Consider the following 15,702-nt stretch of genomic DNA (forward strand, 5'->3'; position numbering starts at 1 on the left):
GTTTCCCATTATTATTGTTGTTCGATTTAGTACAATTTTCACGACCTTTTAAAGAATTTTGATGAACTTCAGTCTGTCAAATGCCTCATTACCTTATCAATTCCCACTATATTATAGTATTAAATAAAATTATCTAAAATCCACTATTGATATCAAACGTACCATCACTTTTTCATTTTTCATTTTTAAAGTGAGGGAAGGGGTCAGTATACTAGATTGTAATTGCAAGGAGAGCTAAAAAACGACTTCAGCAAAACCTGTCGAAAGGGAATTATTGTCAAGGCAAAAACTGCTCCATCCAACTTCATACTGGATTCATGTTTTTCAGATTCTAAAATTTTAATCCAAGTTTTAAAGAGCTTTTGTTCTAACAGCTGTACATTTCACTAGTTTTCTGTATAAAAAGAAAAAAAAATACCTCTCGAGTCATGTCCTACTAGTAAGGTCCTCACTTACGACATTCTCTTTAAATCCCGAGCTTCCAAAATCCCCCCAGACCTCTTTTGTCCGGATATATCATGCAGGAAGGGACAAGAGGAACCATTACGACATCCTCTAGGTTTATTAAAGAAAACACAACGCGTTGAACTGCACTGAATCTGTTTTTTGTTCATCAACAAACCTGGCACCCGTGTATAATTACCACGAGGATTGGTATTTTGCAAACGCTCATCAACTGCAGACTCACAAATTTCTCCATGTTGCTTGATTAGGGACTTGCAGTAATTGATATCCTTGTGAAGAGGGGTAGGACTGGTCATCGAGGAGAAAGGGTATGAATGTCCAACATTGGGTAAAACCACATCATATTTGGAACAAGAAGAAGGAACCAACTCAGATTTAACCCAGGGCTTTCCTCCTACATTGTCAGGTGTTCCATATTTGTTGATCAATTTCTTAATCTTTTCCAGATTTAGGTCTGAAGTGGAGTGAGCTAGTGACTTACTCTCTCTAATGTTTGCAGTTCCCACATGAGGAGGGGGCCTTTGTTCATTAACCAAATTACTATTCACAGATGTTTCAGGCTTAGTCATCGTCAAGGGCACAGATTTTGCCATTGGCCTTGGCCCCAAAATTGGTCCAGGTCCTGCATGGGGAGCTTGGTATTCATTAATGGGCTTGATAATTACCTGATCGGGTTTTGTCCTAGGCAAGGGAACCGGTAGATCCACTGGTCTAGACATGACAGCAACAAGAGAATCAATTGTTGCAGCACTAGTTTTGGCATTGGTAGCCAGTCCACGTTCATTCACCAGCTTTGGTATTTCTTTTGGGTTAAGGAGAAGCCCAACTAATAAGTTGGTATCGATCAGATTATCATGTTCTTGACTTTTTGCAAGAGCAGCTACAGCTGTGGCGATAACAACTGTCAAATCACCCTCAGAACCAAGAATGTGTTGGGTGACAGGGTTGTGCTTAGCAGGTGGCATTCCAGAAACTTCAAACTTGTGCTGGGGAATATTCTGTTTTTCACATATTCTTTGATCTTTGGGCCCATAGCTTTGATTAGCTCGTTGGTCTGGATAAATTTCAGTCTGGTCTTGAGTGCTGATATTTTTAAATGTCGGCTGAAACTGGGGAACAACTGGTGGTTTAGGAGAAATTTTGTTTTGCTCAGATCCCTTCAGATTTCGACATCTTGAAAGATATGGAAGAGTAGATTGAACGTTAGAAGGCCATTTTGCAGAAAGAGGAGAGTTGTTTGAAGGTTTCCTGGGATTTTGGAGGGTTGATAAAGACTGGGGAAGTGATTTTTCATTAGCAGGTAGCTTTTGAGATGTAACTATACTGACAGATGTTGAGGAACTGTTAAGTAGACATGCATCTGGCGATTTGCTGCTGATGGTTCGGGATGGAACTTGTACATCTGCTTCTTCTTCAATAGGAATGATTCGGATTGCTGGAGTTCGGATATCATCATAATTTTGGTCCAGATCCGATGAGGTGCAAGGACTGTACGACAATAACCAAAACAATGGATTACAACCCAAGTAAATTGACATAAAGAAGCTATAAACCAAAGAGATAGTCCAAAATTACTTACTTCGGAGGAATTGCAGACTGAGAAGGAAAAACCACCTCAAGCACTGTCTTTTCTCTATGCTCCTGATCTCCTGCTTCTTTACTTTCTTCACCCGCAACCACACGCCATTTCTCATTCAAGTTAAACTACAAATAACAACATTAACTTGGATATTACAATAATGTGTGCAGAAACTATGCATATAAAGACACCTCCTTTCATCTAAAACTTAGATTACCTTGGGAGGGCATTTCCATTTAGCCAAAAAATTGTAAGAAAGCCGCCCTTGTAGCAGCTGAAGAAGATGTTGAGATCCCCTACTGACTTTTGATGGGAAATCCTCTTCTTGATAATGTTTTACCTGATAATGTTGAATGGTAAAATATGCGAACTTGTTAAGGAGAAACTGGAAAAAACTAAAGCAATTAATGTTCTTGATAAGTAAAACTGAAAGCATGTCAAATTGACATGTCCTTAATACTAAACTTAAATATCTCCTTCGAAAATAACACCACCACATCACTTCTTCATGTTTTCTCTACCTTCAAAAAGTTAGGAACAATTTTCAATTAACAACTCAAACATTTGGGTGCATCTTGCGAAGAGGTACCAAATCAGCGGGGTCATCTTCTATCCAAAGGGAGAAAGGTGACTAAATATTCATCCCAATTTGTTTTCTTTTTTTGACTCAGCATGAGTAAGATGGATTTAAAAGTGTAATTAACAGTTAGAAGCATGCAGAGTCTATGGACATTAGACAACAAACATAAACATCTTTCAGCAATCCTTTAGATGTGATGAATTGACAGAAAAATTATAAGCACAAAACAATGGAAAACCAGCAAGAGGGTTGGGGCAATCTACTTAAATTGACAATTTTTTGGAGCTTAAATGGAGATGACAGTATTCAAGCTAAGGGATAGGCTGAAAATCGTAGAGTATAAACTCATCATTTTCCTTCATGTTCACTATGTTTACAGATCTTGCAATTGTAACTTATATGTCAAACATGATAAGAAAAAACACCTATGCAAGAAGATGCACTTTTAAGCAAGGAACATGTTACTGTCAGTAACATTTATCATGTCACTTACTCTCCTCCTATCATTACCAGTTATTAGGAACGTTGTTGATATCTCTACATTCTACAAAATATAAGACAATATAAGACCAAGAATAAAATTGATGAAAGTTCTTGTCAAAGGACTACCTTGTGGGTTGGGATTAGTATGATTCTAAGTTGGGCTTTTTTAATGAATATTTTATATGATCTGCATCAAGCTGCATCTTTCTTTTAATCTATTAACATCCCACTCTAAAGAATCTCTTGGCAGAAATGGCACAAACACATCACTTAAATAAACCTGCTCCTCTCCCAGTGTTGATCTCATTTCTTATCATAAATTCACACATGTACCTTCTTATCAGAATAAAAAGCAGTACAAGTGTGATGACAAAGGGCAGAAAATCAAGGATTCGTGAAGAAAAATGGAAATTGTTAAGTGAGATTTCTTGGTTCAGAAATAACATAACTTGTTATAACAAGTTGTCTTGGGTCATAATAATGGTAGTGTATACATGGAAACACATTTATTCTATTTTTGATTTATTATTCTTATGAAATGATTCATGCATTGTTATAAAGTTGAAAATGGAATCAGTTAATGGCCTTGAAAATGTTTCATGATTGATTTGAGAGTGATTTGAAAAATCTCAAGGTCATTAACTGATTCCCGCTAGGTTTTAGAATTTATCTGATCTTAATCTATTTGTCCAAATCTTTTAGTACTATCAAAATCCATAACTTTCCCTTCCCAGATTTTCCGAAATCCCAGCCACTCATTCATAACAGAACATCATAATACAGGTAGCAGCGAAACTAGTTAGCATCTTCTTTCCCCAATCTAATCTAACAAACAAAATCATAGAACTCATAAGAACAGTAAACCATTTTTTTAAAAAGGTAATGGAGTAGGATTCTGCAAGAAAATTCATCGTTGTGATATTCTGCAACAGACACAAATCTATATCTATGTATAGAATAAACAGTGAAATTAATTCATAGTCGCATATAAAAAAATTTAAAATCAACCTCAAAATTTGAGCACCAAAGAGAGTAAACAGACTCAATGAGTAATGTATACCTGACAAAGATTAGGTCCAGAAGCCCAAGAAACCATTTTTGCTTTCTTCAAATCCATAAGAAAATCACTTTATCAGATACTTGATTTACTCAACAACACTCACAATCGCCTTCAGATTATCAACTTAATAATGCGAGTCAATATTTGAATATTGAAAAAAAAAGAAGATGGAGAGTAGAAGTCGGGAGGAACAGCGATTGGAATGAAAACCCTAAAAATCGTTGTTTGGGGAGTGGAAAAAATAAGAGAGTCGAAGACGTTGCGCCGTTGCATATTTGTATTTGGCTGCTGCTGGAAAGATCGTTACACGCCTTTTCATATTTACCGCCTACACCTCATTACGTCCTCGTCCTTTTATTTTTCATATTTATATTTTTGTTCACAAGTTAAATCATTATAGAATTATTTATATATTGAGTTATTGATTATTATCAATTTAACTGTTGAATTTTTTTTTAAAAAAAAAAAACACTAAAACAAGAATAAATAATCCAATATAAAAAAGGCAACTTTCACATTTAGAAAACATAAAATTTATATTTGTATGTTATAGCAAAGTTTGCATAATTGTACTCCATAGCAAATATATAATGTATAATTCGCTATACATATACAATTGAAGCGAATTGTATAAAACGAGAAAGAGAAAGACACTTGGGCAGAGAATTGTATGAAACGAATTGTATAATTATAAGTGTATAAAACGATTATATATAATTTGAATTTGTATAAAACGCGAAAGAGAGAAAGGCAAAGAGACTTAGGCAGTGAATATACAATTGAATCGAATTGTATAAAATGATAAAGAGAGAAATTATATACAACTTGTATTTGCATAAAACGAGAAAGAGAGAAAGACAAAAGAAACTGGGGATGAGAGTATTTTTATTATATAATTATAAGTGTGTAGGACGAAAATATATGTATTTGCATGTGTATATACAATTTTCTCTTGCTTTATACAAATAGAAACACAATTTATACATTTCTTTTCTGTTTGTATAAGCGAGAGAGGCGAGGGAGATCTGGGAGAGGAGCGAGCGAGATCTGGGAGAGGGGAGAGAGAGGAACAAAAATACATGTATTTATACAATTTTCTCTCGCTTTATACAAATAAAAACAAATTTTATATACTTGTATTTGTATAAAAGTGAGCGAGCAAGAGATGGAGCGAGAGAGGAGAGTGGCGAGTGAGAGTTTGAGGGAGAGAGATGATTGACAAACAGTATGTTACATAACACAATTAATTTGATTTATTAATTTACCGTTATATACAATTTGTTAAAAAAAATATTAAAACTTTTATTTTTCTTTGTACTGAATAAATAAATAAAAAATAGATGATAGAACATAGATTGTCCGGAAGGAGGTCATTTTATATTCATAAAAAAAGGAAAAGAAAGGACTTCTCATTTTTTTCTTTTAGAACACTGACCACGTGTTCTAATTTTTTCTACTCTTCATTCAACCACCTCTAATAAAGAAACGTAAAATTTTCAAAATATATTAAACATTTAAATTACACTTCTTATACCAGTATAAAAAACCACAATTATGTCTCAAAACTATAATGTTATTTTAATTTTATACGATAAAATAATTTATTTTTTAATCAAAAAAGTTTTAAATGATAAAATATCAATTAATATTTAAAATAAATCATAAATATAAAGAAAAAAATATTTAATATATAAGAGCTCATAATTTTCAATCCAATTCGTTAGTGTCGGTCCACACACAATTGCAAAAGAAAATAAAGAACTTTTCATTTTTATGAATACTAATTTTTTATAGTCTTCTTTGTTTCTCCGGCAGAGGTGTTATATATAGTGCGATATTTTGGAATTGTATTTGCCTCTCATTATAATCAAACAAATTCTTCCACTTGTCTCAATTGGCAACAAAAATGGCAGCTGAAAATGGCAGCACCGGCAACAAAAATGGCAGATCCAAAATTGCACTCATCACTGGCATCACAGGCCAAGATGGTTCCTATCTCACTGAATTACTCATTAGCAAAAACTATCAAGTTCATGGCCTTATTCGTAGATCCTCCAGTTTCAATACCCAGCGCATCAATCACATTTATATCGATCCTCATAACACCTGCAGAGCCAAAATGAAGCTTCACTATGCTGATCTCTCCGACGCTAGTTCTCTCCGACGTTGGCTAGATATTATCCTCCCTGATGAGATTTACAACCTAGCTGCTCAATCTCATGTAGCCGTTTCTTTTGAGATCCCTGATTACACCGCCGACGTAGTGGCTACCGGTGCACTCCGCCTCCTTGAGGCGCTTCGTTCTCACATCTCCGCTACCGGAAGGTCTCACGTCAAGTATTACCAAGCCGGATCATCGGAGATGTTCGGATCTACGCCGCCACCGCAATCGGAAACTACTCCGTTTCATCCGAGATCACCTTACGCCGTTTCCAAATGCTCGGCGCATTGGTACACGGTGAATTACCGGGAAGCGTACGGGATATTCGCGTGCAATGGGATTCTCTTCAACCACGAGTCTCCACGTCGGGGTGAGAATTTCGTGACGAGGAAGATTACCCGGGCTGTAGGGAGGATAAAAATCGGGCTACAGAGCAAGGTTTTTTTGGGTAATTTACAGGCGTCAAGGGACTGGGGCTTTGCTGGAGACTATGTAGAAGCAATGTGGATGATGCTGCAGCAAGAGAAACCAGACGACTACGTTGTGGCAACGGAGGATTCACATACTGTAGAGGAGTTTCTAGAAGTAGCATTTGGGTACGTTGGATTGAACTGGAAGGAACATGTGGAGATTGACAAGAGATATTTCCGGCCAACGGAAGTTGACAATCTGAAAGGAGATGCAAGTAAAGCGAAAAAAGTGTTGGGTTGGAAACCAAAAGTGGGATTTGAGCAACTGGTGAAGATGATGGTGGATGAAGATGTAGAGTTGGCTAAAAGAGAGAAAGTTCTTGTTGATGCTGGATACATTGATGCCCAACAACAGCCTTGATCACGTGGTATGCTTTTCACCAAATTTTACACATTTTGGTTTTGTGTGCAAACTATATGTTAAATTTTATCTTATTGTCTTTTTCTAAAAAAAAAATGTATTGTCCAGCTAAGATGAAAAGTTCAATCAATGTAATAAAAAAAAATGTTGTGATGGAATTGCTAATCTTTTTCCTTACTTTGTATTTTTCTCTTATTAAGAAAATTAGAAACAAGAAGTTAAAGGTTTTTAGAGATATTTTACGATGTTAATTTTTTAAATACGATCATTTTATCATCTTTTTCTCGTTCCATTGCTCTAATGGTTAACCTCAAAAGCATGGCCATAATCCATCCCCTTATAAAAGTTATGTCTTTGATATGATAAATAATAAATATTCATTCAGAAATAGTTTCGAATTCAACCATAATACTTTTTTGGCTCTAACATTACTCAAAAGGCACGTGAATTCTAATAGTATATCACTATATTATATTTCCTACCGTAACTCCGAAGTTTTAGACTATATATATCTTCATTTTTTCGTCATTTAGTCCTCTTGTTATTTATTGTTTGAAACTTATTATTAGTAACCAATATTTTCTAAACCGAATGTATCAATGAGTTTAACATGTAGTACATGTTATCCATTTTTTATTTGTTACTTTGTAATGCTATTGGTGAGTGCAATTCACACATAAGATTTGTGAAATATCATTTATAAAATTAACTTAAATCAAGTTAAGATGTCTAGACGAAATACAAGTTCGGAGTATTTAACTACAAGTGAGGCTAATTAACTCTACTCGTATGTCTCCTACTATTACTTCTTAAAAGTGAATCTCAATTGTTTAATGCTATCGAAATTAATTAGTGAAGGATAGTTGAGGTTTGATGCAACCTCTATAAACTTTCATGTTCAAACATAAAATCATCCTTATTATTTACTGTAATTAGGATAGTGCTTTACAAATATTTTTTAAATTTTTATAAAAACTATTTTTGGAATTTTTATCTATATGAGATGAAAATAATATATAAGAATTTCTTCGATTCAAATAGTAAAGAATTACGTTTTCACAAATTTCCTCCTTTCAACCTCGTCTCGTTTAGATCGAGGAAATACAACATTTTAAGTGCAGTAACTTGTGTAGCAGACTAGCAGTTGAGTCACATTCGATGGTGATTTTTCAATATCACTATCGAAATGCCTTCCAATTATTATTTTTTTAACTTCAATTCGTAAAATGTTTTTTCTAAAAATCCAACTTCTCACCTAATGAAAGTTTAGGGAAAACAAACTCTACTAGAGACATTCCCTAATTCACATTGATCTTATCCTCTCTACCCTCTTATAAAACTCATCTTCACCCTCACTCCCCTTAGCTCTCATCCCTACCTCCCCACCGCCACCTCATATGATATTTATCTAAATACCTATTAGATTCCAAATACCCACAATTTCTTCACGAACATACATATATACATCAGCGATTTCTCATAATCAAGTTGAGAAACAACAGCTCAAAACTAGATCAGCATACTACTCAATTTAAACTTCTTTCGCCCTCCAATTAAATTCTCAAATCCACAAACAGCTCCTGAATATCCATAGGAAGGAAATCTATCATAATTTAGAGGGGGAAAACATAGCATCACCACAGTCAATCTTAACATTTCAAGTACAATTAAATGAACAGTCAATACTGCTGAGAAATCGATCCACATGCTTGCTATGAAATTAATTTCCCGACTATGTTTCCTGTGCAATCAATTTCTAAGTGTGCTTGAAGCCTTGAACTACCAGTCAGTAGGACTAGATACAAGTATGGGTCGTTAATTCTCAAACAAGTAATGTACACCCGGGGGTATAGAGACATTTTATAAGCTCCAAAGAGAGGCCTCGGCACTATTGCTTTTCATCTGCTTTACCTTGCAGAGTATGCATGCTGCTGCTGTTGCTTTCTGTGTCCGAGGAAGCTATTGTAAATGGTTTGATAGATGATCGCAGCGATTCTGGTCCCTCTGCATCAATCCTCTTGCACAATGCATCACAATTACTGATTACCTCTGTCAACCTGCCTTTCAACACTCCAAGTTCAACCTGCAAACCATGTACTGCGTGCAATTCAAACATTGAGTCAAAAAAAAACAGCATTAGCGTGCTACATTTTTGAATAATGGGAATCAGATATCACAAGGACAAACATTTAACTTTGTTCTGAAGCTCCACACTACAGTAGCCCTAGTTATCTCGACAGACATTTTTTTACTCTTCTGCTTTCCGAGATTGGCTATTATAATACCTTCTGACAGATGCTGTGAGGTTGTTTTCATTGCGGAAACAGAGTAATTGAAGCGTTGAAGAAGCTTAACAGCCAATGCATCTGCAACTTCTATTTTGTTTTCTATTTCTTCCTGCAGCAATTATCCAAGAAATCTACTTTTAAAAAGATATATGAGCTCTTCTTTTTACATGAAGAAAAACCACAACAAACAACACAAGCTTGTAAACATGATGAAGAGCTTCAACATGCTAGCATAGGTACGCTAACACCTTGAACATAGTACTTAATGTACTGAACAGAGCTTCAAAATCCTAGTGTCGAAAAAACCACCACCTAATTGACTATTAACTTTAAACTCTAGTCACAGGGAAGCATACTTTATAAATGGTATACAACCATCTGCATAGTACAAGCCATACTATGGGATGTGGCAAGACAATTCTCGACCAACGTATGATGGGAGAAATAATGGTGTAGCTACAATCAAACACAAAAATAAACCTTGTAAAATCTTTTCCCACCCTTCGAAAGGTCAGTGTGGTGATGATTGATGTGCAATTGTTGATTCAAAAGGATATTGTCTACCACTGATCTAGAGGGCATTTAATTTTAGCAACTAACTTCAGAAAATATATATGCCTGAAAAGTTGGGGAATATCTAGTCATCAGATAGATTTTTTTTTGAGGCAGCTGCTCCTTTACACATTAAATTGGGATCAAGTTTTAGAGAACCCAAATCAATCTAGTCAGCCACTTCTACATAGTAAACATAATAAGGATCAAATAACTACTAAACAACTTTGAGCCTGTATGCAACTTCTATGGTGAACAAAATGACTATGTTCTACTTCCTTTGGGAGGGATTGGGGCGATAATCCACCTCATTGCTGGCAAAAAACGGCTAACAGTAGTTATCTGAACAATTTGACCTTAATTTACTTGCAAGAATTCCATACAAATTCAGACCACAGCTTTGACTCAAAGGATACTCATAATTTCCTTTCTCCCACCCCTCTGTGTGTGAGGGTGTGTGTGTTAATAAGAAATGACTCACAAGCGACCATGTTTTGAGACTAGTGAATGCATTTAGAATAGAATGGTTTGTGTAATTACATACAGTCTAACTCAAACATATACAAACATACATTTTAGCCTGTTCTAGATCCACACTTTCTATGGATGGAACCACTACCACACTGGAAAATGGCTACTGAAGCATTAGGTGACCAGAAGAACATGCTAATGATTGAGCAAACCTGTCTTTTACAGATCTTCTGGGCCTTCTCCTCTTGCCACTGACGATATACAGAGAAGAGCTCAAGTAGAACTTTTGGATCTACGCAGCCTACAATAACAAAAGAAAGCAGTATCAATATTTTACCCAGCAGGATAAGAGAAAAAAATCCCCCTACTTATTCTTGATGACAATTGTTTAACAAATGCTACATATATCCCAACAGAGATCAGAGAAAATGCTGGTCAATGCTATAACTGCTGCAATGAATGTTTTTAAATTATTTCATTAAAAGCATTTTTGGTATCTGTTTTTCTTCTGATAAGTTAAACGTACTCACCCTTGTGGGTGTGATTATAATGATTAGTTGTGTGGCTTTTACATACTACAAACAACTTGAGTCATTCAGAATTGTATAAAGGCGGATTAGACTCATTAAAAAGGAGCTAGTTTGATCAGAACATATGAATATCTAATCTCATTCACGATCTCCAAAATTTACTGTATTTTATTCTTGGAGCTAATTCAATCAAAACATACATGTATATAATCTCATTCACAATCTCAAAAGTTTCGCCCTAGATCGGATCTAAAGAATACTCCATTTTTGGGCAATTACGATTCAAGTGAAGCTTCAGTTGTAATTCATTGGTTATATTTGAGATTAAGAGGGAAGCTAGTAGATCTCCACTTACCATCTTTGAAGCTCCTACCCATGTCCCCTTCAAGGACTTCCAGTACGGGATTCTGGTGCGCCATCTGATGTTGGTAGGCTACAGTTTGTATGATTAGGTCACTTCGCCAACTCAAGCCCCCCCCCCCTCCCCTTCTTTTCTTTATATATAGTAGGTTTTGTAGCTATTTAAAAAAAATAAAAAAATTTACTCCCCGTGATTTTATTTATGTGGCTTTATTCGGAGTATGAGGATCAAACTAATTAATGTTCAATATAAATTTGGATATAGAATCTTCAATTTATTCAAATAAAATTTACATATCTAGAAACTAAATGAAAGTATTATGAGTGGGATTCCAAACATTCTCGAAGAAAAAGTGTATTTTATGTAGAATGTGAAGAAGAGTATTTGACTTTCATTTTTTTTGATTTATTATTTTTAAAAAATGAAGTAGTGTGACTATCTTACTATTGACCGATTTCGTTTCCATCAGATGTGTCAATAGTTTTCTATTCTATAAGGTAAGAAGTCCCACATCGATAGAGGAATGGGAAATTGGTCGCCTTATATGGACTTGGACAAACCTCTCCTCATGAGCTAGCTTTTGGAGTTGAGCTAAGCTTAGGTGTCATATTTGGTATCAACGCCAGACCTATCTCAATTTGTTGTTCATCGATGTTGGGCCCCCATTTATAAGTGTTCATGCTCTAGTTAAGGTCTGGGCGTGCGGGGAGTGTTAAGAGTCCCACATCGATAGATGGAGGAGAAATTAGTCTCTTTATATGGACTTGGACAAACAAACCTCTCCTCCCCTCATGAGCTAGCTTTTGGGGTTGAGTTAGGCCCAGGTGTCATATATTTAGTTATTTACACTATATAGAAAGAAACCAAGTTGGATAACTTTCAAAAAATTCAAGGAAAATCCTTCAGCAATTTCATTTATTGAGTGGTTTTCCCTCCTATTTTGTTAGCCTCGTTTAAAATCAGATTCTTCAATCTGATCCAGTTATTAAGACAACTAAAGGTGTTTACTTGTTCTGGGATCCTTTATCTCTGTTCTATTTTAAACAATCATTGGGTACTCTACGGCAAGAGAGGGCAAAAGAAGAAAAGTTGCTTGTCTGAAGAGAACGAAAAAGGGGCTTGGGCTTATGTTGCTTGCAAGGAATGGACACTCTAAGATGTCAATAGAGAGATCCCCACTGCTACTTCCCGTGGGAGGTTGGGCCCGCATCTCAGTTTCAGTGTGGCTGCTCATCGCCTTGGTAAGCTATTGCTTCGCCAACTAGCTAATCAGACGCGACCCCCCTTCCCCAAGCGGATTACTCATTTACTTCTCAGCCTACGAGAATTAGCAGTTGTTGTCGTAGGTGTTACTCATTCATCCACAGTCAAATATTGATTAGCGATATCATCACTTGAACTTTTTTTAGAACAAACTGATTTGGAGAAATGTTAACAACTTTGCATCTAAAAAACTTTAGAAAAATAGACTTAAAAAATATATATGAACAACATCTGAAAAAACCATAAGGCCTTCTACAAAATTCTTGTTTAGGCCATCAACTTTGTTAAGCGGCCCCTGTAGCAGTCAAATTGAGAAGTAATACAGGTTTCTCAGAAGAAAAGATTCGGAAGCAGCAGCCAACTGAGCTCTAAGCTGCTTAGCATTTTCATCTCTCGGATCAGATCATCAATGTTCTCAGTTTCTTTTTAATTCCTAATTGAGCCACAACCCATTTTTTGGTTTAGTTTTCTTCAGTTTAATTAAAACAAACCAACTATCATGGTGAATGGAGGCTAGTTCAAGTTTCAAGCACTTCTTAAATATTTGCACAAGAAATCACGGTTCATTAGTGTAGGTTTGAAACTCTAGGGAAATGGTTATCATTAGGATTCATCATAACTCCACCTATGCTCACTGAGCACAATCAATCCAATCCTGTAGAAAGGAGAACATTGCAATAGTCGATGGCCATTTAAAAAATAGTTAAATTTATAATGAATCCTCATATTAACTATATTGGTCATGGTCTTCTTGGAACATGCTACATCGACGCAGGGGTGCAACTTTAATTTAACCAAGAAGTTCCACCATGTTGCATCCAGGGAATGAGAGAGCATAACCAAGGGTTCTCACATCACGGATGACGTGACTAAGGTATTCACCCCATACATTGGCACCCAGATGTGAAGTTAGATAGGAAAGAGCTCCAACATCTTCCTGGAACGATGAGGGTAAAGAAGTTTGCAAACCACCCTTGAAGAGAATTGGCGACATGATTATTAACTCATTAGGATAGTGTGGGAAAAGAGAAAATTAACATGATATTGCTATGTTAATAAACAAAGAAAATGACACTAAGTTCTAGGAAGATACTGAACATACATTGTGGACCTGGATATGAAACGAAACTACAGAAGCATAAGACTTAGAAGCTGAAGCACATAAATTCTGTATTCTGAAGTAAAGGATGCCATAAAGAATAAAACGAATAGAGAAGCATGTGGTCCAAATAGTATCCCAACACAAGTTTGTAAAAGGTTAAAATGTCTAACCAAGTTACTTAATGTTACATTAAACAAAGAGTAACTTAACTCGATATATGCCAATAGAGGATATATTCAAAGATGTGGATTGTTGTGGTATTGAACTTAGTAGTCACACCGTGAAACTTTGAAGAAGCAATAAGGCATAAACTTAGAGACGTTACAAGCCTGAAAGAATCCATCAGCTTGGATCTATGCTCAATGTAATTTGTAGGATGAACTGTTACTGACTCTCTCTACTTCCTTTTTCCTTTTTTGAAAAAGCTTGATATATTCTTGATTCACTGTCCATTTGAAGAACTCGAAAGTACTTTCTATGTCCAAGTAACAGCACCACAGTCCGCTTGCATCACCACGTTTCAAATATTAAAAGGCACGCGTATTCTCAAAACTTGCAAGTGATATCATCTCTTTAATTTTCTCTCATATTCCCTACAAACCTGTCCAGGAGGGTGGGGCGGATGCACCTTAAGACAAGGGGTGTAGATCCTACACCCTTCGTCAAATTTTTTAATAATAATATATATGTATATTATCTGAAGAATTTAAAATACTTTTAGAATTTTATAAGTGACACTACTTAACGCAAGTAGCTCCACGGCTTGTTGGTTCAGCGCCTGTATGCTGCAGCATTTTCCCCAAGTTTGAATCCTTGACGAAGAATCTATTCTAATTTTTATAATAATTGTTTTATATGCACCTATTGCTTATGAAAATAACAAGGTCTGATCTAGAATTGAATCCTCAAAACGTTTCCTCCTAAGGAGCAAAAAAAACCAGTTAACCTAAATTGATATTTATGTATGTCTAGACAATAAATTACTTGAAACAAGTTTAAAAAAGATTTTTTCAAGGTTAACACACAATCCTAAGTTCAAAAATGTTCAATACAGCATACGCCATTTCCAGAAGGTATTGGAAACTGCTATCATATTGAAAAATTACCTTTATTTGAAGTGGAGGATGCTTTCCTCACCAGAATGTCAGTCAAGCTACTCTCAGCTGGTGGCGATTTCAGTATTGGAGAAGCCTTGTCATTCAAATTTCACGCAATAAGTAATGGATTAATAGCTATTCAAAAGCAATACACCGAAGTTAGCGAAAAGTGAAACTTACAATTTTGAGAGATTTTAGCCTATCCAAAATAGGATCAACGCCTTCTACACGCTCAGAAACTGTGGTGATCTCATCGATTGGCCCCTTCATTCATGAGAAAATTCAAAATTATGAAAGACAAAAAGGCGAACAATTAAAACTGAAATTCATAGAAAATGAAGCAGAAGAAGAATTACTTGTGAGCCGGAGAGAACTGATTCGGAAGCACCCATTGAACGGGTACAGAAGCGACTTGCGTGCTAAAGCCCGATGAATAGACTGGGATGGACTTCTCCTAGTAGTAAGAGTAAAATCTTTTCGCCGGAGGAAGAACGAATTTTGTAACGGTTAAAGCTTCCCCTGTAACCTGTCGTTTTCTCGGAAGCTGCTGTGTGTCGAGAGGCTGTTCATAAATGGGCCTGAGATGCAGTATTATATAAGTCCTCTAATAACTTTCTTCTTTTTTTTTTTTAAATAAAAATCAATTTTTATTTTATTTTTGGTCATTTATATGTGAAGACATTACTTACTACGCCAAATGATTTTTTTAAAATTTTATTTCCCGAGCCAAACAGCAATAATTGCTTAAGCTGAACCACAAGTAATAATATCTATTTTATTTACTGCCCCTTTTCTACCACATTATTTTTTTTTCTGTAGATGAAGCAATAAATGAAGTTTGCTATGGTAATGTGAGGAAACAAATGATATACACAAATT

General features: G+C 35.6%; 3 protein-coding genes across 3 annotated transcripts; 1 reads left to right on the forward strand and 2 right to left on the reverse strand.

Moving 5' to 3' along the window:
- Nucleotides 1-293: 293 nt before the first annotated feature.
- Nucleotides 294-4,507, reverse strand: LOC104645753 (zinc finger CCCH domain-containing protein 45). Its single transcript, XM_010318112.4, has 4 exons — nt 4,168-4,507; nt 2,262-2,384; nt 2,045-2,169; nt 294-1,953 (listed from the first exon to the last, which is right to left on the reverse strand). Exons 1-4 carry the CDS (start codon nt 4,222-4,224, stop codon nt 453-455), a joined length of 1,806 nt encoding a protein of 601 aa, XP_010316414.1. The 5' UTR covers nt 4,225-4,507; the 3' UTR covers nt 294-452.
- A 1,336-nt stretch (nt 4,508-5,843) lies between these two features.
- LOC101255354 (GDP-mannose 4,6 dehydratase 1) lies at nt 5,844-7,419 on the forward strand. The gene has a single exon (XM_004232429.5). It carries the CDS (start codon nt 6,074-6,076, stop codon nt 7,157-7,159), a length of 1,086 nt encoding a protein of 361 aa, XP_004232477.1. The 5' UTR covers nt 5,844-6,073; the 3' UTR covers nt 7,160-7,419.
- A 1,327-nt stretch (nt 7,420-8,746) lies between these two features.
- Nucleotides 8,747-15,408, reverse strand: LOC101255052 (uncharacterized). Its single transcript, XM_004232428.5, has 6 exons — nt 15,180-15,408; nt 15,004-15,087; nt 14,833-14,917; nt 10,683-10,771; nt 9,445-9,556; nt 8,747-9,256 (listed from the first exon to the last, which is right to left on the reverse strand). Exons 1-6 carry the CDS (start codon nt 15,213-15,215, stop codon nt 9,048-9,050), a joined length of 615 nt encoding a protein of 204 aa, XP_004232476.1. The 5' UTR covers nt 15,216-15,408; the 3' UTR covers nt 8,747-9,047.
- Between the last annotated feature and the right edge of the window lie 294 nt (nt 15,409-15,702).

The sequence above is a fragment of the Solanum lycopersicum genome, chromosome 2 (assembly GCF_036512215.1).
Source record: "Solanum lycopersicum chromosome 2, SLM_r2.1".
Lineage (NCBI taxonomy): Eukaryota > Viridiplantae > Streptophyta > Magnoliopsida > Solanales > Solanaceae > Solanum > Solanum lycopersicum.

Coding starts and splice junctions, on each gene's coding strand:
- LOC101255052 (XM_004232428.5), bottom strand. CDS start 15,215: ATGGGTGCTTCCGAATCAGTTCTCTCCGGCTCACAA. Junction 15,088..15,179: donor CAGTTCTCTCCGGCTCACAA/GTAATTCTTCTT, acceptor TCATGAATGAAG/GGGCCAATCGATGAGATCAC. Junction 14,918..15,003: donor GGCTAAAATCTCTCAAAATT/GTAAGTTTCACT, acceptor TTGAATGACAAG/GCTTCTCCAATACTGAAATC.
- LOC104645753 (XM_010318112.4), bottom strand. CDS start 4,224: ATGGATTTGAAGAAAGCAAAAATGGTTTCTTGGGCTTCTGGACCTAAT. Junction 2,385..4,167: donor CTGGACCTAATCTTTGTCAG/GTATACATTACT, acceptor CAACATTATCAG/GTAAAACATTATCAAGAAGA. Junction 1,954..2,044: donor CAGTCTGCAATTCCTCCGAA/GTAAGTAATTTT, acceptor ATTGTCGTACAG/TCCTTGCACCTCATCGGATC.
- LOC101255354 (XM_004232429.5), top strand. CDS start 6,074: ATGGCAGCTGAAAATGGCAGCACCGGCAACAAAAATGGCAGATCCAAA.